Here is a 21,556-nt window from a genome sequence, read left to right as displayed (position 1 = left end):
CAACCGATACAGTGTCTATAGAGCTTCCACTTTGGTTTCCACTCTGATACGGTACTGCGAAGTTAGGCATGAAGTCGGTTAGGAATGTGTGACTTGATAGTTCAGTTGGATTACCTTACATAGTGGATTTATCCCATGGGTAGGTGCTCATCATGCGAGTAGAGTAATAACCCTAAATTTCCTATTGAAATAAAGTCATTACAATATGGAGGATGTAATTTTTTTATGCATAAATATTTGTTTAAAATAATTCATAAAATGATGTTGCACCAATGGAGTTAGTATTCCTCACTTATAAACCCATGATCATTCCCTAAATTAGCCAATGTGGGACTTCCTCGAATAAAGTGTGCCTCCCCTTAATCGAGGCTCGACTCCTTTGGAGTCTTAGTCATTTTTTATTGCCTTCGAGGAGGCTTGGCTCCTTTTCTTTTGGAGTTATTTGTTCGATATTTGAGGATTTACCAATCTATTGGCACGACTAAGTTTAGGGCATGGCTTTGATACCATGTTAGACAAACACGACTCTCCACAATGGAATGATATTGTCCACTTTGAGCATAAGCTCTCATGGCTTTGCTTTGGTCTTCCCCAAAAGGTCTCACACCAATGGAGTTAGTATTTCTCACTTATAAACCCATGATCATTCCCTAAATTAGCCAATGTGGGACTTCCTCGAATATAGTGCGCCTCCCCTTAATCGAGACTCGACTCCTTTAGAGTCTTAGTCATTTTTTATTGCCTTCGAGGAGGCTTGGCTCCTTTTCTTTTGGAGTTATTTGTTCGATATTTGAGGATTTACCAATCTATTGGCACGATTAAGTTTAGGGCATGGCTTTGATACCATGTTAGACAAACACGACTCTCCACAATGGAATGATATTGTTCACTTTGAGCATAAGTTCTCATGGCTTTGCTTTGGCCTTCCCCAAAAGGTCTCACACCAATGGAGTTAGTATTCCTCACTTATAAACCCATGATCATTCCCTAAATTAGCCGATGTGGAACTTCCATCATCCAACAGCTTCCAGTGAACAAATTGGATGTGAACTACTTCTCTACACACAACCCACATGTACGAGCGTGGGCCCACCAGGCGGACTCATACACCCCCTGGGCCTGCTTGTCAAGCTAGCTTCTCTAAGTTGTAGTCGGATGCCCAAAGGTACAACAACGGTTGTGCACCATGTCAAGCATGATGAACATCTCATACTCATAGTTTAACATATTCACACTCCGGTTCGAATCCATTCGTATGCATTTCTTATTAGTTTTTTATTTAGCTTCTTTTATATATTTTAAATTTTTGTTTTGAGTATTGTTTTATGCTGTTTTTAAACACATTATTCCTAATATGAATAAACTAACAACCATGGTTTTATTTTTCGCATTATAATTTATGATAGGTTCATTGATTATGATTTATACATAATTGAGTTATTTTGAAACAAAAGCATATTGGGTTCAATGTTCATAAACTATAACTTGGTATTTAAATTCATTTAAAAAAATAGTCTCACATCCCTTAAGTTGAGAGGTGGAGAGTTGCACTTAGCCCTCCACTATAAAAGAGAGGAAAATTGTCTCACATTGCTTAAGTTTAGAAGTGGAGAGTTGACCTCTACTATAAAAGACAGATCCTTCGAGTTGACCTCTACGATAAAAGACAGATCCCTCATCTCATTTTATCATCCCACTTGAACGGCCAGTCAGAAAATACATTTTATGACTGCTCTAAACCAACACTTTGGTTGATCTGGCTTGGGTTTGATACACTCGAACCCCCACTTGAACGGCCAGTCAGAAAATACATTTTATGACTGCTCTAAACCAACACTATGGTTGATCTGGCTTGGGTCTAATACACTCGAACCCTTTCCTTCTAGTTTAACTCTTTGGAAGCATTTAAGTTAGCATGACTGCATCTTAGCTAGTTTAAACTATTTATACATAATTAGGCTTAGCTAATTTAAATGGTTGAAAGTAAGTTTAAATTATTTTATGCAACATTTGGTGAGTCAATTCCCACTTTAGAATTCTAATTGATAATTGTGGGACTCCTTAAGTAGAATAAAATTTCAAAGAGCAGTGTTAAGCTAGCATCAAGCATTTGAATTTAGGGAGAACGTCGGCTAAGATCAACCAAGTGGTCTTACTATCGGCATGGTTAGAAATTGATGTTTGTATGATGACACGTGCCCCGTGGTTCTGCATGTGTCATATGCTTGATATGTGTGAAATGTTTATGAAATGATGTGACTATGATATGTTTATAAAATGATGTGACTATTATATGTTTATGAAGTGATATAACTATGATATGTTTATGAAATGATATGACTATGATGTGTCTGTAATATGATATGACTATGATATGATATGATAATGTTATAACACGTGTTATGATGTGATGTGTTGATGATACAATATATGTTATGGTGTAACACGTTTGACGATATAATACAAGTTGTGACATGCTTTATGATATGATACGTGCATGATATAATATAATATGTCGAAGGACATGTTATGTGCATGATATGATATAAGACGATGTATGATATGGATGATACAATATTCTTATACATTTCTTAAAAGGTATGTAGTAAAATGATATCATAGGAAGGAAAATGGAAGAGGTTGTTTTACATGATTTAATCAATGAAAATGTTGGGACCTCATGCATCATTGTATGTTACATGCCTCGGAGAATCCTCCCATTTACGATGGTACAGACACTTATGTTATGAGCCAGGAAAACGATTATTATGTTTATCATAATGTTGCAACGGTTGCTATTCCTACCAGGTGTCCGACAATAGCACCAGAGAATGCTAGCTCGACTACTAAAGGAGCCTAGAAGGTGTGCAAACCGACTGGTGAGTCCATACTCGCACTTGTGGGCCGTCTGTAGAATAGTAAATACACATCTTACCCGCGATAGTCAACTAAGGGAATACTGAAAAGATAGATCTCATTCACAATTGCATGTGTCTACATCTAACCCCAATAGTGCAGTCACTTACGGAGCATTTTTTAAAATACTCAAGTCACGTGCTACTTCTATGTCAGTTAAAGGCAAGAGACCCATGTACGGCTGACGATGGCATCGCAAGTCGAGCCCATGACACATGTATAGGATAGCGGTATTTAATTTCTTAAACTTTAGGTTAGAATATGGTGTTTTTACTTTTAATGTTTATTTATTTTATTTAGTATTTCTTTATGTATTCGAAAACACATAAGACCATGAAGTGTTTTATGATAAAGTTTCAAATGATTACTTCTGCATAAAATTATTACGTTATCTATATCAACAATGAAAATATTACCTGAGACATACTTAGAAGAGTCGTGCACCAAGTATCGAGCGACGGTTGTTAATCCGGGGTCTATAGTTCCAGACATTTTTAAAGGAACAATTCTCATTACAACCTTCTTAATCCAATCTTTTTGTAATTTCAAATTCAAAGAGTCCTGACACATATGGAACAGTCCAAGCACACTGCTAGCAAATCTTGTCCAAGCTGTTACAATAAAAAGTTTTCGATTATTGTTCTCTTAATTAATTATAGTTAAAGGCAGCTATAAGTAACAGTCCAAGCACACTGCTAGCAAATATTGTCTTGTGCTTTCCATTTCGGGGTTCCCCTTCAATTTTTTAAAACTCGTCTTCTAGGGAGAGTTTTTCACACCTTTATAAAGAATATTCTATTCTTCTCTCCAACCCATGTGGGATCTCACAATCCACTCCCTTCAAGGTTCAACATCCTTGTTGGCACTTGTTTTTTTCTCTAATCGATGTGAGACCTCCCAATTAACGATTCTACGTCGATTGGGGAGGAGAACGAAACATTCTTTATAAGGGTATGGAAACCTCTTCTTAGAAAACTTTGATGGAAAGTCCGAAAGGGAAAACTCAAAGAAAACTATATCTGGTAGCATACGACAAAGACGAAGATGAACAAAGACGAACCATATGGATGTGTGTCGGATCACGAAATGAGTTGAGACTGAGGCACCGTGAGCTCGAGTGATGGTCGCTTCTATGAAGGGAGCGGAGTCGAGCTTGCCTTTTTATTTTAGTTTTGAACTTATATTCTCTTTTAAATCTATTTTGTTTTAGATTTTTTTTTTTTCTTTTTTTAAATGAAGAACCCTAAGTTACAAGCCATTTGGTATATATAATGTATATGTTAATTTACATTAATAGAAAATAATTATGACTTAAAAGTATATAATAATGTTACTATGTACATTGTTTTTGTAAATAAGTATGAAAAATAACACTTTATTAATCATATGTAATTACTTCCCAACAGTCTTTTTATATATATATATATATATATAACCTAAGAATTCTAGTCGATTTATTTCATCACATAGAGATTGGAGTCTATCGGTACGACGTGCGACAGCGATGATTTTGCATCCAGCTTTAGCAAGATCGAGACAAAGCTCACGGCCGAGCCTCGACGAAGCTCTAGTCACCATCACTACTTTCCCGTTCAAGTCATTCCATATCTCAAGCTCAAGAGAAGAATGTGGCTGGATCGCCATTATTACTTGTTTATGAGAAATGAAGTTATTAACGTAAAAACGAGTTTTAAGTTTTGTCTGCGATATTTGAAAAAGAAAAAATCCAAAAATGAAAATAAAATATTTAATAATTGTGACGTAATAAAGTGTTATTACACTTTCATATAAATAAAATAGTTAAAAGTATTACGCTAAGCTATTAATATAATTTGACCTAATTAAATTGTAACTTAATCTTCACTCATATGGGTTTAGTTTGTAATAAATCTTAATAATTATCTTTAAATAAATAATTTTTAACAAAATTATATAAACTTTTAATTGTTATTTAAAAATTATATATTATAAAATATACTTATAAATCTTATACAATTATAATAATGTATTAATATCTAGAAATCATATTTAGAAAAAGAACAAAAAAAAATAAAATAGAAAAGAAAAGAAAAGAAAAGGAGAACACAGCTCATGGCCGAATGAATTAATGTGTCATTATTTCTTTTACCTAAAAAATGAAGAAACCCATTTATCGTGCAGAGGTGCCTTTGCCTTTACCTTTACCTGAAGAGTAAGAGTAGGCGTGATTTGAGTATTTGGGATCTATCATTAACATCATTTCATGGCTTTGGCCTTAGCTTTCAGTCCGGGTAAAATTGGATGTATAGTACTTCTCTAGACACGACCTATGTACGTGCATGTAGACCCTCTAGTGAGCTTGTATACGTACTCCATGGATCTTGCCTTCAACTGGCGTACATCGTCACTATACCGTGGATGGAAGGGAGCGCACATAGTATCAGGGTGGACTTCGAGTCGGACCTGGATCCGTAACCCATCCTGTTACTGACACCATTCTGCCCCGAACCCAATCCAATCCTCAACCCAGTCCAAGACACCTGTAAATCCACCGCCTCTGGCCAAATCCAGAGGCCTCCAACCCGTGCCCAGCACTGCGAACCGAAAACTCGTGACCCGATCCACCTTTAGCCGACCCACCGTCCTCAGCCCAACCCAATTTCCTGCAACCACATACCCAAATCGTCCTCGGCCCAACCCTACAGCCGAAGAAACCCAAAACGTATGCGGGCCAACCGACGTCTCGGCCCAGTTCACCACACACGGTCAGCCCACGCACGAACCCTGACTAAACCCGCGACCGACCCGTAACTCGGTGCGAACCGTGCGTCGACCCGATACCGCCTGCACACGAGTCGCCTCCTAATTCTGCCATGTGGCACGTCTGAAGCGCGACACCTCTGCTTCTCGATGACTTAAACGGCTCAAACGGCTCCGGCGCGGCTTCGTGGCTCAAGAATCCCTTTTTAGACGAATTTTTGACATTCTGACCCTCCTGAACCTGTTTTCGATCTCGATTAAGGTAAGTAAGATCGTTTTAGTATTGTATTTCATAATTTCGGATGAATTTATTAATACTATTGTGAAATACTAACAAAAAATGATGAACAATTCAATAGGAAAACGACGATTGGCGATTACGTGGAACGCTTTCGAGGAGCGGGAGCTTACGTTAAATTAATACGAAGAAAGCTGGCAAAGGCCAACCAAGTAAGTGGCCCTACCGTCGTTAGGTTATGAAATGTGTGTTGTATGTGGGCACGTGCCCGTGGTTTCACACGTGTCATAAATAATATGTTTAGACCGCTATGAATTAATACGTAAATGTTATGCAATGCGAACGTTAGGTTGTCTTTGGATGAATTGATATGAATCACAATGTTATATTGTATGATATGCTCAGATTGTATTATGTGATTGTCATGATACATACCGTACGATATGCACAATATGAATTGTTATATTTTGAAGCATGTAAACGTTACATTAAGTCTTGTGAATTACAAGTGTAGCATGATATGGATGACATGAAAATTGATAAATAACATGAAATATAATCCCTGTAGACGCATGAATGATATGAAAACCGATATGAGAAATGATATGATATGAATAAAATGATAGTGGAAGTTATATTTAATAATGATGAAAATGGAAAAATGTTCGGACCTCATCAAGGCAAGGGGCCCAGTGGTGTGCGAACCGACTGGTGGGTCCATACTCGTACGTCTGGGTCGTGTGTAGGAGATGAATTACACATTCAAGTTGCCCATTAAGATAGAAACATAGGGAAAATAGACTGTTATGATAGGTTCTGTTGGGTTTTATGTTCTAAAACTCATAGTTTGTAAACAAAAACATATTCTATAAAGTTATTATTGTTGTTTATTCCGTAAATATTGTTATTGAATAAAGTGAACTTTACGATTATTAATCTAAATCCAATAAACTAAGAACACTCTGGCTATAGTATGATTACTTGAACTATATGTAGAGACATAAAAGTGGATCAAATTCAAGTATATAGTCAAATGATCTATAGTATAAGGATAAGACTGAGTACCTTATTCTGGGGACACTATGGATGCGGCCCACTTTTGTATATGATATAAACAATGTGATCACTAAATTGTACATGCGAAGACATGTGAGTGGGGGCGTTCTATGCAATGAGCATTGCATAAGATTGGACCATGAAGAAAATCACTCTCTCTTTATAATGCCGGTTGAGACTGATTTTCTTTTCATTCGATGACCTAGGTAACTCGATCTTAATCCTGAGCTAACCATGAACTCCTGTTTATTCGGAATTATCCTTAGATTTGCATGGGTGAGAGTGGCTCGAGTTTGCCGACTCAATAGGCCTCCCATTTCAGGGGTAAGACTGGGTGAATAGCTGGGGACGTGGGGTGCAAGATGGAATTCGCTCCTACCCACTTTTAGGGATAGAAGAGAGGTAGTTCCCTTAAGCACTGACTTCAAGTCTTGAACAAGGGGCCTCACCCTCTCATTGGCCTGAGAGGGATTCGGTTTACTGGTTGGACCACAAACCAATTGTTCATTAGAGGATCGGTGAGACATAAGAAAAAAGAAGTAACTTCAGGGGTAAAACGGTAAATTGACCCAGCTCTAGTTACGAACAACTTGTAAAGGATCGACTTACTAATCATGGTTATATCAAATAGACAGAAATATATCTATAGTGAGGGAAGTGCAACTACTAGGCTATAGTGGAGTGTCCTAGTAGTTAACGAATGTTGGTTAACAAGGTTAATGAGTTTATCCGGTTAATCTTGGATCGTTGGAGCCCATGAGCTATAGGTCATTAGGTCCCTCTGCTAGCTCATATCGGACTAAACCATAGAATAGTGTGACGAGTGAGTTCGAAGTGTTCGAATTCAAATTAGGGAATATGCGCTACATGTATACGATATATTTAACCGCATTTTTATTTTATTTACGAATTAAACAAAAAGAGAGAATATGAGATATTTAAATAAAATTTAAATATCTTAATCAACTATGTATCGAAATTGATTGGGATTGGCATTTGAATTAATATTAAATATTAATTAAATAGTTTAATTAATCATTTAATATTACTTTAATTTGAAATTAATTATTCAAATTCATTGTTAAATTAAAATAAAGAAAGTCAAAATGTTACTTCATTTAATGGAAAAATCCATGTTAGTCAAAATTTGGTTTAACCAAACTTGCATGCTTGTCAAATAAATCCCACAAATTTGAGTGGAATTTTGAGTGTCAAAATTTGGTGATCTCAAATTTGCATGAACATGCAAACATAACTCTATAAATAGAGTGATCATGGTACATGGAAGGTCTTCCTTCGTGAAAAACCTTGAGAAAAACCTCTCACAAACACTCTTTTCATATATAGAAAATCCCTCCCAAGTTTAGTCACTCACCGGATTCCACAATCCCGTCTAAGGCCGGAGGATAGTGGAGAAGACACTAGTGGTGGTTCGAAACCGATTCGTGAGGAAAAAGGAATTTGAACTACAAAATGTTAGTATTCATACTCATTAAGTTTTAATACTTATGAACATGCTAATTATTTACTATAATTCATTAAGTTTTAATACTTATGAACATGCTAATTATTTACTATAATTGATGTTCTAAAAGTGTCTAAGATCCAAATTGCTTCCGCATGTGTTATATTAACACCATCAGGTTTGGTGCATTGCATTCGCATGTCCTTACATTATAACTCGATAGGAGGTCGCTTACTGAGTATTTTTTTAAATATTCACGCCTCAGACTACTACATTTTTCAGATAAAGGCAAGACGCTCCTATAAGGCTGATGAAGGCATCGCAACCCCGAGACCGTGACTCATGCATAGGATAGATTTACATTTCATTTAGTAGTATAGATTAGTGTAGATTGAGTTGTATTTTCCATTTAATAGTATAGGTTAGTTTAAATCAAACTTTCATTTTTAATTGTAGCACGTGTCAATATAGATTAATGTATGACATTTTATTTTGTATTATTTCCTTTAATTATTATTTTTTTTTTTTTGTATTTATTTATTCGAAGGCAATAAATGAGATATGAAATTAATGTTGAAATTACGATAAAGTTTAACGAAGTTACTACATTAATATATAAATTTTTTAAGATTTTTTTTTTTTTTTTTTTTTAAATCATAGTAAGTCGTTATTCTAAATTTTGAATTTGTTACCGTTTGGTTTAGAAGAATAAATACCGAAATTTATTTACTCTTTTAGCAATTTACACTACAAATCCACTGTTAAAATGGGTAAAAGTTGATAATAATAATAAATTAATTAATTAAATATTTAAAAAAAAAAAGTTAAATGGTGAAAAAAAGAAGAATATGAAAAAAAAAATAATAATAATAAATAAATAAATAGCCTCGGGTCTGGACCTCAGGCTCAAAATCTGAGCCAAGACTAGACCAGAGCCTCGATAAAAAAAAAAAAACCTACCTGAACTGCAGGTTCGTAGTTGAGCCTCCCTAGGTTCGGAATACACCTTCAGTAGACACAGCCAGCCCAGCCCATCTTGTTTGGGCCAATCAAGTTCATGCAGCTCAGCCCAATTTGCCATCAGTCTATTCACGGCCCACAAGCCCCTTGCTCCAGACCAGAGCACCGAGCGGCCCACAGACCAGCGCTTCAACTCGCGACCCATGCTCGACCCTCTCTAGCGACGCTGACCCGAGCTGCAACCAATGGCTGAAGCTCAACCAAGCCAACCTCCTAGCTGATGCTTGCACCTTGACTCACTCATCGGCTAGGCTACTCAACTTCTTAGCTAGCTTCCTCGACCATATAGCGGCTTCTCCTTGACTTAGGTAGTTTATACGGCTCGGATTGAACTTTTATAACCCTTTCCTACCATTTTGGACTGTCGTAGAGCTGTTGTTGACATTGTTAGAAGCGTTTGAAGTAACTACGACAACTATTTGGTCAATTAAAAATATTTTAAAGCTAAGTTAGATGATGAATTGATGTCGTTCGGTGAATTAATCCCTTTAATGTGTTCTATCCCAATGTCATGGATCCACATAGGTTAAATTAGACTCAGAGGAATAGATTCAGGCTTGTTCTAAGAATAATTAGTAAGTAGCTTTACTGTTTGTTTGGTTCGATAAATTATATGAAATATGAATGTGCGTGCTCTGTGGCCCATACACATCTCGTGTTTTGTCATGTATTATCTTATGTTTATATTATGATATAAGTTACGCTATGCTATAAGTTACACCAGATCTTGTTGAGAACTCAATGTTGTATGATGCACGAAACCTCTATATGTTATGCCACGCACACTGTGTTAACATTTTGACTCCAAGTTTATGAGAAACTGTTAAGCTATGTACGTTTTTTTTTTTTCATGAAAGCTTTGTTTACAAAAAGAATGGAGGTATGACTTGCATCATACATATATGCATGATTTAAAGTTATGGGGATCTCATGTGTAACGACCCTAAATTTTCACTAACCTAAAGTCTACTATATACTAACCATTTTATGCGAAAATAATCATTTGAAACATAATCATAAAACATTCTCATAAACTTACATGTTTATTGAGAGGTCTTTAAAACAATTCAACAAAAATTAAAATAGGCGTAAGTAAAATAGAAATAGATGTAACCTATAGTCTACAAAATTAAATACAACTATCTTATGCATGTGTCATGGTCTTTAGCGTTGTGATGTCACCGTCAGCCGTATAGAGGAGTCTTACCTTTACGTGGAAAATAAAAGTAGCACATGACTTAAGAATTTTAAGAAATACTCAGTGAATAACCCTACAATTAGGGTTAGATGGAAGCACATACAATTCTGAGTGGGACCTATCATTTAAATTTGTATTCTCGTCTAAGCCGGTAATTGGGTGTGTATTTACTATTCTACACACAGTCTACACGTGTGAGTATGGACCCATCAGTCGATTTGCACAACTCCTGGGCCCCTTTCGTAGTCGAGCTAGCAATCTCTAGTGTTGTTGTCGAACACCCGGTGGGATTAGTGACCGTTGCAGGATTATGACAAACATAATGATCATTTTTCTTTTCATAACGTACGTGTTCGTACCATCGTAAATGAAAAAATTTCTCGATGCATGAGGCCCCAACATTTATCATTTATTAAATCATGTAAATCAACCCCTTCCATCTTTCTTCATATCATATCATTTTACAACTTACCCTTTAAGACATGTATCGGGGTTGAATACCATATCATTCATATCATACATCGTATTATGTCATATGATGTACATAACATGTTCTTCAACATAACACGTATATCATGCACATATCATATCATGAACCATGTCACAACATGTATTATATCGTCAGACGTGTCATACCATAACATATATCATCAGCACATCGCGTCATAACACGTCGTATAACATTAACATATCATATTATAGTCATATCATAATCATACAAAATTCACACATATCAAGCCATGACATGTGTAGAACCACGAGGCACGTGTCATCATACAGACATAAACTTCTAACCATGTTGATAGTAAGATCACTTACTTGGTGGGCCTTAGCCAATGTTCTCCCTAAAATAATTCCTTGAGCTCGTTGACGCAATATCTACCACTCAAAAGTGTGCATAGATATGAAAATATTATTACTCAACGAAAGAATACATATTTAAGAATTAGAAAAAGAATTGGGATCGAATGTTCAATCTTTATTGATATTCACGACGTCTAAATAGGATACAAGATACTAAATAATATCTACCAAGAAAATATAAACTAACTAAATCCTGATAATAAAATAAAATATACTACTATTCAAATTCAACTGATTACGATATGTAAGATATATTTCCTAACTAATATATTCTGGAAGATTACGAATATCATATATTTCATAACTAATTCAAACTAAAATAAGTTGCACTAAATTGTGACACTTGTCCTTCGAATCTTATTCCAAGCATTGCTGAGGTATTTCCTATAGAACTTTCACTCAATTCCTTTAATTAACTCTAATTTCCTAATCCAATTTACCATAGATTGAGAAATTGAGCATCAAACTAACCTTAATCGCCTTTGATAAGGTCGAATTCAACTTCGAGATGGTCGAAAAGGTGGAAATTGGTGTAATTTCCTTAAATCGAGCCAAACAGCGCATTTTTGAACCGATAAGTCGTGTCGACCTGAGCCAAGTTGACTAAGTCGAGGAGTCGCTAGTTTCAAGCATGAAACATGGCACGGGGAGGAGTTGACGCATGTGCAACAACATTTTGGGTCGAAGTGTAGGTTATCGGGATGATTGCTAAGGTGTGCGGGTCACGAGTTGCGAAGCTAGGCCATGTTATCGGTTGGGGCGAAGCTGTTGCAAGTGGCCCGAGATTACTGGTGTCTAGACCGACGCGGTTTGTGCTCAAGAATCCTAAACCCCATCTTCTTTTCCCCTTCCTCTGTTTTTTTCTTTTACTTCGGGGTTGACTTTGACCAATTTTCCACATTTTTACTATCTATCTTTATATTTTTCTTGAATTCAGGGGAGTTTTCTAAGCATTTTTCTCTTTTATCTAATCTTGAAATTAGTTTGTAAGACCCTCAATAAAATCTCGAAAGTTGGACTTTAAAATAATAAAAAAAAATCAAGTTTTAAATTTCTCGTCGAGCTCAGGTGTTACAAGAACAAACCATCTGATTTTCAAGAAAGTGAACATCCTAATTCAATTTTCCAAATATCTCTCCCTCATTAATCCGGCTAATCAAAGAGAGAGATCGAGAGAGCTGAGAGATTGAGAGAAGGAAGAGCCCCGTGAATGATTTAGAAATAGATCTCATCTAAGTGGGTTTTGCTTGAAATTAGAGATGTCCACCCGGCCGGGGTAGAGATGTAGAATCCCTACAAAATTTCCTATTTATTTTTCCAGAGATTGAGGCGGAATTCGCCACGAAGAATTTGCGAGAATTAGGTTACTCGCTCATTATTTTCTTCGTTTATTATTCTTTCAAAGAAATATTTATTTTTAAAAAAATCCTAATGAATGAATATATTTTAGAAACAAATATATATCTATATATACCAACATAATCCATTTGAGAATTAAAATAAGATTCTCTTCTCTCTCCTCTCTCTCTCTCTTCTCGCAAACAACGTCCCCTCCTAAACCTCCTCTCCGACAGATCCCAGTAGGCGGCGGCGGCGGCGACCGGCTCGATGGTCTTAAAAAAAGAATAACAACCAACACCAATCAGTACAATATATATATATATATTAGTCGGCGACTATTGTTTATATGTTTCCATAATTTGATCAATCTGAAATATTCCATCAAAATCATAAAATTTATATTGAATTATATTTTTTTCGATTTGAGTTGAGTTGAATTTTTTAAAAATAAAAAATTTAATTCGATTACGTTAACATATTTTTTGGTCGAGAAAATAAGGTTATAATTTAACGGCTTATTTTTTAAAATATTAAAAATATTTAACGATCAATTATGACATATTTAATGTTGGAAGTTTATGAGATTTTTGTAATGAGTATAATTTAAAATAAAAATTTAAAAAAACAACAAACATTTTCTTTTTATACTGTGTTATGTTATCAAATTTGTTGTTGTCGTCTCCTTCCTTTTACCTTATAATATTGTTTTTTTTTTTAATTAATGAAATGTCTTCATTTACGTTTTCTAAAACATTTCTCTCAAATGTGACTCGAGCTTCAGCATACGACGACATTGTTTGTGAACTCCGAATTTTTAACCTCTCTTTAGTTATTTCGGTTAGAACAAGTGTCCCATAATGTTCGGGTGCCCGTTAAAAAAACAAAAGAAAAGGAAAATAAATATTAGGAAGAGAGAGAGAAAAAAGGAAAAGAGAGACAGCATAATGTCCCAAAGAATCTCATGAAGCTCCTGAACTCTCACTTTCCCACTGCTCACTTTAATCCTCCCTTTTCTCTCTCAATCTCTCCCTTTTCCTCCTCCCCTTCTCTCCGCCGTTACACCGCCGCCATAAATACACCTCCCCCTTCTTCCTCCCCAAATGGGTTAACCCAAAAAACAGAGAAAACAACACAATGATCTCTGTTTCTGATCTTTACCATGTCCTCACCGCCGTCGTCCCCCTCTACGTCGCCATGATCCTCGCCTACGCCTCCGTCAAATGGTGGAAAATCTTCTCCCCCGACCAATGTTCCGGCATCAACCGCTTCGTCGCCCTCTTCGCTGTCCCCCTCCTTTCCTTCCATTTCATCTCCACCAACAACCCCTTCTCCATGAACCTCCGCTTCATCGCCGCCGATACCCTTCAAAAGCTCATCATCCTCGCCGCCCTCATCCTATGGTCCCATCTCTCCTCCAAAGGCTCCCTAGAATGGTCAATTACTCTGTTTTCCCTCTCTACTCTGCCCAATACTCTGGTTATGGGGATTCCTCTGTTAAAGGGAATGTACGGCGACGCCACCGGCTCTCTCATGGTCCAAATCGTTGTTCTTCAGTGCATTATTTGGTATACTTTGATGCTGTTTTTGTTTGAGTATAGAGGAGCTCGATTGTTGATTGCAGAGCAGTTTCCTGATACTGCAGGGGAGATTGTTTCGTTCAGAGTTGATTCGGATGTTTTGTCATTAGATGGGAAGGAGCCGCTGCAAACGGCGGCGGAGATTGGGGAAGATGGGAAATTGAGAGTGGTGGTGAGGAAGTCGGCGAGTTCTCGATCGGAGGTTTTTTCGCGGCGGTCGCATGGTGGCGGTGGTGGGGTTTCATTGACGCCTCGGCCGTCGAATTTGACGAATGCAGAGATTTATTCTTTGCAATCTTCGAGGAATCCAACGCCGAGAGGTTCGAGTTTTAATCATTCGGATTTCTATTTGGGGAATGCGAGTCCGAGGCATTCGAATTTCGGTAATGGGCTTTTTTCGCCGGTGATTGGACCGGCGGCGGCGGCGAAGAAAGGGGTCAACGGCGGAGATGGGGGGAAAGATTTACATATGTTTGTTTGGAGTTCGAGTGCGTCGCCGGTTTCTGAGGGTGGAATCCATGTTTTCCGGCACGGGGAGTACGACGGCGCCGGCGGAATGAACCAGAAAGGTACAACGTTAAAAAGTAAAGATTTGGTTTTGTTTTTTTGTTGGATTTTGTACTTTTTTCAAGTGGGTCAGTAAAGGAAATTAATGTTCTTGTTTTTTGTTTTTCAAATTTGTCGGATTTTATAAAAAGGAATGACTTTATTGAGCTTTGAATATTGAGATCTGTTTGTACTGAAATTTTGGTTAGATTTGGATGAGTTTAGCTTTGGGAACAAATCCGCCGTGAACGGCGGAGCATTTGACGGCGGCGGTCCTGTTCTATCCAAGCTCGGGTCGAGCTCCACCGCTGAACTTCACCCGAAAACTGGCGACGACACGGCGGAGTCTAAGCCAACTGCTATGCCACCGGCGAGTGTGATGACAAGGCTGATTCTGATCATGGTTTGGAGGAAACTGATCAGAAATCCGAATACGTATTCTAGCTTGATCGGCCTCGCTTGGTCTTTGATCTCATTCAAGTACGAAAAAAACCCTCATTTTAGGAATTACGACTCGAACTTGGTATCGAACTAAATATACCGTTTTGTAGGTGGAACATTGTGATGCCAGCCATTGTTGCTCGATCGATCGCCATTTTATCCGATGCTGGGCTCGGGATGGCAATGTTTAGCCTCGGTATCGATTCTCTTCCACTCGAACAGTAACATGTAGGGTTGTTCATGTTAATTGTGAATGGTTACATATAATTGGTATTGTGTAGGGTTGTTCATGGCCTTGCAGCCTAAGATCATTGCTTGTGGAAACACGGTTGCTTCCTTCGCCATGGCGGTTCGGTTCATCACTGGTCCGGCCGTGATGGTGGCTGCCTCCGTAGCTGTTGGGCTCCGAGGAGTTCTCTTGCACATTGCCATAGTTCAGGTGAAGAAACACGACGATGTCCTTATCAAACCATTGAATTCCAAGAATTTGATGTAATTAACGTTTGTTTCACACGTAGGCTGCGCTGCCTCAAGGGATTGTCCCTTTTGTGTTTGCCAAAGAATACAACGTCCATCCTGACATTTTGAGCACCGGGTTCGATCTCGATTTCAATACTCATCATCCCAATCCTTGATTTACTATCTTTAACGCTTTCTTCTCGGGTTTTTTTTCTTGCAGAGTCATATTCGGGATGCTGATTGCTTTACCGATAACTTTGGTTTATTACATCTTGCTCGGACTTTGAAGCTTTGCAAATCTGTCATTTTCTCTCTCTAGAAACACAAATTTTCTCTAACCTAAAAACAAAAAGATTTTGTTGTAATTTTTTTGTCCTTTTTTTTTTGTGCTCTCTCTATTTCTTTTGTTCTTTTGATGGAGAAAGTAAATTAAAGCTTTTTTCATATTCTCTCTTAATTAATAAATAAAAATAATAAGTTGAAAATGGGACTAATAATTGTAATTCAAATATTAAATATATATATATATATATATTTGGCTTTAGATAAATTATTAACCTAATTAAGTATGTTAATAATTATTGTTTTATTGTAATATTCATTAAACTATAATTTAATTTAATCTATTTTAGGAAAGTGTATTCTATTCTTAATTAATTCAAATAGGTGTCTTAGAATAATTGAAATAAATTTATTATTATAATTAAACGTTTTTCATAATATATTAATATCTTGAATTTTTAATTTTTAAAAAAATAAAAAATACACTTACCATTATTATTATATTTAAAAAATATTCATAAATTTTTTTAAATAGTATTAACAACTTTTAAAAATGTCATCTTATTTATATATTATTTATCAACTATTTAATTTAAAATAAAAAAAAAAAATTCAAGGTATTAATTAGATTTTATATTTATGGATATTTTTTAAATAACTTAAAAGATATTTTTATTAATTAGATTTTATTTTATTTAAAAAAAATAAAATTATATTTTTTTTTTATAGTAATTGAGTGGGTTAATTTTTATTTCATTAAATTTAATTACGAAAGTAGAACCTAATCATTAAATAAATAAGAGATTTTTATTTTATTTTAATAAAAAAAAGTCTAAATTTAATATTAATTATTAATGTTATTAAAATAAAGAAGATTGAAAAAGACTCCATTGGGGAGCACGCGAGTGTACGGAATTGATGATAATATAAAAGGGGGAGCGGCTAAATTATAATAATTCGTTTCCATTTAATTCTGCCACCTTTTTATTCATTTATTTATTTTAATTTTCTTTTATATATTCCAATATCTCCTCTCATTATGACCTTTTATCCTAAATTCTAAATAATAATGTCTCATCATTTGGGTTATTAAAAAAAAATAATAAATTATAATTTTATAATATTAGTTAAATTGAATCTAACTCGAATTATTGATAATTTTAAAAATCCTTTTTTTTTTTAAGGGACGTGGGACGGTTGGATGATGAAAGTCCTACATCGGCTAATTTAAGGAATGATTATGAGTTTATAAATAAAGAATACTCTCTACATTGTAGTGAGACATTTTGGTGAGGCCCAAAGTAAAGCCATGAGAGCTTATGCTCAAAGTGGACAATATACTCATAACCCACTCACTTTGGAGCTCAGCGTAAAATGTGGGACACTCATAACCCACTCACTTTGGAGCTCAGCGTACAATGTGGGACCTCACAATTTACCTCACTTTGGAGCTCAGCGTACAATGTGGGACCTCACAATCTACCCCTCTTAGGGCCAGCGTCCTCGTTGGTACAAAGTCAGGTGTCTGGCTCTGATACCATTTTTAACGGCCTAAAGCCCACCACTAACAAATATTGTTTGTTTTAATCTGTTACGTATCACCGTCAGTCTCACGATTGTAAAATGTGTTTACTAGGAGAGACACCCTGATACCATTTTTAATGGCCTAAAGCTCACACGATTGTAAAATGTGTTTACTAGGAGAGGTTTCCACACCCTGATACCATTTTTAATGGCCTAAAGCCCACTACTAACAAATATTGTTTGTTTTAATCTGTTACGTATCACCGTCAGTCTCACGATTGTAAAATGTGTTTACTAGGAAAGGTTTCCACACCCTGGTACCATTTTTAACAGCCTAAAGCCCACCACTAACAAATATTGTCTGTTTTAGTTTGTTACGTATCACCGTCAGTCTCACAATTGTAAAATGTGTTTACTAGGAGAGGTTTCCACACCCTTATAAGAAATGTTTCGTCTCCCTTCCTAACCAATATAGGACCTTACAATAATGTTGAGACAATTGATGAAAATTTTATTCTAAAAAACACTACGATACTTCTGTAAACTCCTAATCTAACCTAACCCAACTTATAATATTCGTACTAAATGCATTATTTTATTTTATTTTTAATTATAAAAAAAAAAAACAACAATTTTCCAACTTAGGAAATTATTATAAAAGTTTGAATTTCCAAATAATAATTATTATAATTATAAGATAGTGAAAGTGCAAGACAAGAGTAATTTATTTTTGTTAATAAAAATGTCAAAGTGCTTCTCTTTATTTATTTTTCTTGAGGATAAATAAATAAATTAATTAATTAATTAAAAAGTTGATGGGGTTTGTGGTTATGATTGTGGCAAAAGTGATTAACCCATTTTTTAAAATTTAATGTATATTGTTTTTAATTATTTAATTTACAAAGAATATGCACCACACGTGGCCTTACATCATTGGCTGGTTTTTAAGAAACATTCTTAGGGCTCTTAGGTGCCCTTTTTCAAGTTTCAATAGCCATATGGCCATTCTTAGTGAAAGTGCATTTTCGAAGTCACTTAACATCGTGCCATCGCCATTAACCACGTGTCGTTTAGTAGGGATGTTTATAGGATTCCGCTCCGATTATCCAACCCAAATTGTAAGAGATTGAGTTGGGTCTTCTTTTTTTTTTTTTTTGTTGAGTTGAATTTTTGAAAAATAAAAAATTTTGGTCCGTTCGTTGATTGATATTTGTTATTGTTGGTTGAACGTGATCAGTTTGAAAATAAAGTAACAACCCAACTCAATCCTATCCGTTTTAAGATTATGAACAATTGACTTTTATATCTGATGTTAGTGATGTGTAGTGACTTGTGAATATTTGATATATGCTTCCCGTGGCATTACCTATAAGATGAAGTTATGTGCCCACTAACCGAGTGACCTCCTAGGAGAATTTCTTAACAAGAATCTAATTCAGAACAAAAACACGTTCAAATAACTTATGTGGGTTTGTGAAGACAATTTCCGCTCTTACAAGCAACTCAAATAAAAGAAGTGGCATATCTTTGTCACGAAGAAAACCTAGATTATTTAAGGATTAGATGTTGAATCCCAGATGTAACATCTCAAGTCCATCACTAGCAAAGGTTCGTTTTGGCCCGTTACGTATCACTGTCAGCATCATTGTTTTATAACGCATCTATTAGGAAGAAATTTCTACACTTTTATAAGAAATACTTGTTCTCCTCTCCAACTAATGTGGGATTTCGCACTAAAACTCGAGGTATTTGGAAGTGTGGAATGACATGAGAGGTAAAGGAGCCAATAAAATCTAATCCCATTTGATACACAATCTAGTTTGAAGATGTGCATATCCTCACCTTTTAATGCCACTAAGGTGTACCATTACGATTCTATTCTTCAACTTTTACTCATTTAAATAAGACGGTTCACGGGTACACGGTTGGATTAATTTAAAAAAATAAAACTTGGACCAACCTGAAATTTCAGGTTAGTTGGGTCGATGATCTAAGCAAATTGAATAGAGTTCACAACTCAATCTAACCGTATATTTACGGGTTGGATTGCTCTATTTTAAAAGAAAATCCTACTTATTCATAATACGTGTTATATTAATAAAATAACCAAAATTCAAATATGAACCTTTACCAGTCACAAAACATCACCGTTACAAATATTAAATATTATTATTTTTTTTAGGTAGGGGTTGTGAGTTGGGTTCTAACCATATTTTCGGTACGATAAATAAAAATGTCAACCCGCAAACCGAACCAAATTTTTTTTATTAAAAAATTCAATCGAACCTGAATTGGAAAAAAAAAATCTAACTCATCCCAATCTTTACCTTTATTAAATGTTTGAAATATTTCAATTTTATATTTGATACGTTTTTTTTTATTTTAAATAAAATTTAATCGATTTATTAAATACAAATTTATAAATAATTTTTTAAAATTAGTTTAGAAATTACAGTTTTATAAATATTATAAAAATATAGGATTAAAATCCCTTCTTTTATTTTATTTTAAAAAATATGAAAAAAAAAATTAAAATATATATTTTTTAAAATAAGTTTTCAAATTTTGTATTCATAATTGTCCATTTTGACTAAAGCTTGAATAACGAAAAAAACACATCAACAACAGATTGAGCTGGATTGAGTTTGGTTATAAACTTTTTGGAGTTGTTCGGGTCACTAACTTACTTAACCCAACCCAATAAAAAAACACCTTTTTTTGGTCCGGGTCCGAGTTCAGTTAAATAATCCAGATTAGTTAAGTTCTTAAATAAAAAAAATAAAAAATAAAAAATAAAAAATAAACTAAAATTTGAAAGTGATATGTATTTAATTTAGAATTAAAAAAAAAAGTGTATAATAATTTTTTAAAAAAAAATTATGGGTTTAATAAGGCCCACAGTAGCAGTCATTTGTAATCATGGCGGCCGCCGCCGCTGCCGCCGCCGCCCGCCGCCTGCGCCCTGCGCCCTGCACCCTACTCTTATCTCTTTCTTTTTCTTGTCATTTCATTTATTTCCCAATCCCATTTTATTATATTTATCCCTTTTTTCCCTTAATTATTTCATCTTTAATAATACCCTCTTTTATTAATTCAATTAACATCTTTTTAATATTTTAAAAATGCCTTAAAATATTTTACAGGAGGAGACATGATATCAGTTCTCCACCCCATATGAACCCGCAAGCTTAAGCGACTTATGTTGTGGCACATATGTGTTCCACAGTGAAAACGAGTGTCTCATACGACTTCCTTTGAAATGAGTTTTTCTACCGTATATGAACCTTGAAGCTTAAGCAACTTATGGTTGTGGCACATGTGTGTTTCATAGTGAGACCGAGTGTCTCGGACGACTTCCTTTGAAATGAGTTTTTCCATCGCATATGAACCCTGAAGCTTAAGCGACTTATGTTGTGGCATATGTGTGTTTCATAGTGAGAACGAGTGTCTCGGACGACTTCCTTTCAAATGAGTTTTTCCATCGCATATGAACCCTGAAGCTTAAGCGACTTATGTTGTGGCATATGTGTGTTTCACAATGAGAGCGAGTGTCTCGGACAACTTCCTTTGAAATGAGTTTTTCAAAGACAATACTAGGTGACACGGTTGTCCCAGTATTTCAAAGACAGTACTAGGACAACTCCCTTTGAAACGAATTTTTCAAAAACTTTTAATTCAAGACCTAATTAGAGGTGTTCGTATGACTCAATAACCCGATCAATCTTGTCTACCTAAAAATTTAATCCAATTCAAATTGAAAAAAAAAATCTAACTCAATTCAACTTTTGACATTTGTAACTGATGTTAGTGATGACTCGTGATTGATAATGTTTGATATCAAAGACAGTACTAGTTTTAATTAAAAAAGAAAGAATTACCTAACAACCCAA

At 35.3% G+C, this 21,556-nt stretch overlaps 1 protein-coding gene across 1 annotated transcript; it reads left to right on the top strand.

The window, feature by feature from the left end:
• The first annotated feature begins 13,783 nt into the window (after positions 1 to 13,783).
• On the top strand, positions 13,784 to 16,304 carry LOC111804420 (putative auxin efflux carrier component 1b). The gene is made up of 6 exons (XM_023689221.2): positions 13,784 to 14,983; positions 15,170 to 15,440; positions 15,512 to 15,597; positions 15,683 to 15,840; positions 15,920 to 15,996; positions 16,081 to 16,304. The coding sequence occupies exons 1-6, from the start codon at positions 13,972 to 13,974 to the stop codon at positions 16,145 to 16,147; spliced, it is 1,671 nt and encodes a 556-aa protein (XP_023544989.2). The 5' UTR covers positions 13,784 to 13,971; the 3' UTR covers positions 16,148 to 16,304.
• The last annotated feature ends 5,252 nt before the right edge of the window (positions 16,305 to 21,556 follow it).

This window comes from Cucurbita pepo, chromosome 10 (genome assembly GCF_057944985.1).
Source record: "Cucurbita pepo subsp. pepo isolate OVF chromosome 10, ASM5794498v1, whole genome shotgun sequence".
Classification (NCBI taxonomy): domain Eukaryota; kingdom Viridiplantae; phylum Streptophyta; class Magnoliopsida; order Cucurbitales; family Cucurbitaceae; genus Cucurbita; species Cucurbita pepo.
Note: the sequence above shows the minus strand (reverse complement) of the source record. Positions and strands in the feature narration are given on the sequence as shown.

Excerpts from the sequence above, each read along its gene's own strand:
- LOC111804420 (XM_023689221.2), top strand. The coding sequence starts at position 13,972 with ATGATCTCTGTTTCTGATCTTTACCATGTCCTCACCGCCGTCGTCCCC. Across the intron at positions 15,598-15,682 it reads GATGGCAATGTTTAGCCTCG|GGTTGTTCATGGCCTTGCAG; the intron begins GTATCGATTCTC and ends GGTATTGTGTAG. Across the intron at positions 15,997-16,080 it reads CCTGACATTTTGAGCACCGG|AGTCATATTCGGGATGCTGA; the intron begins GTTCGATCTCGA and ends TTTTTCTTGCAG.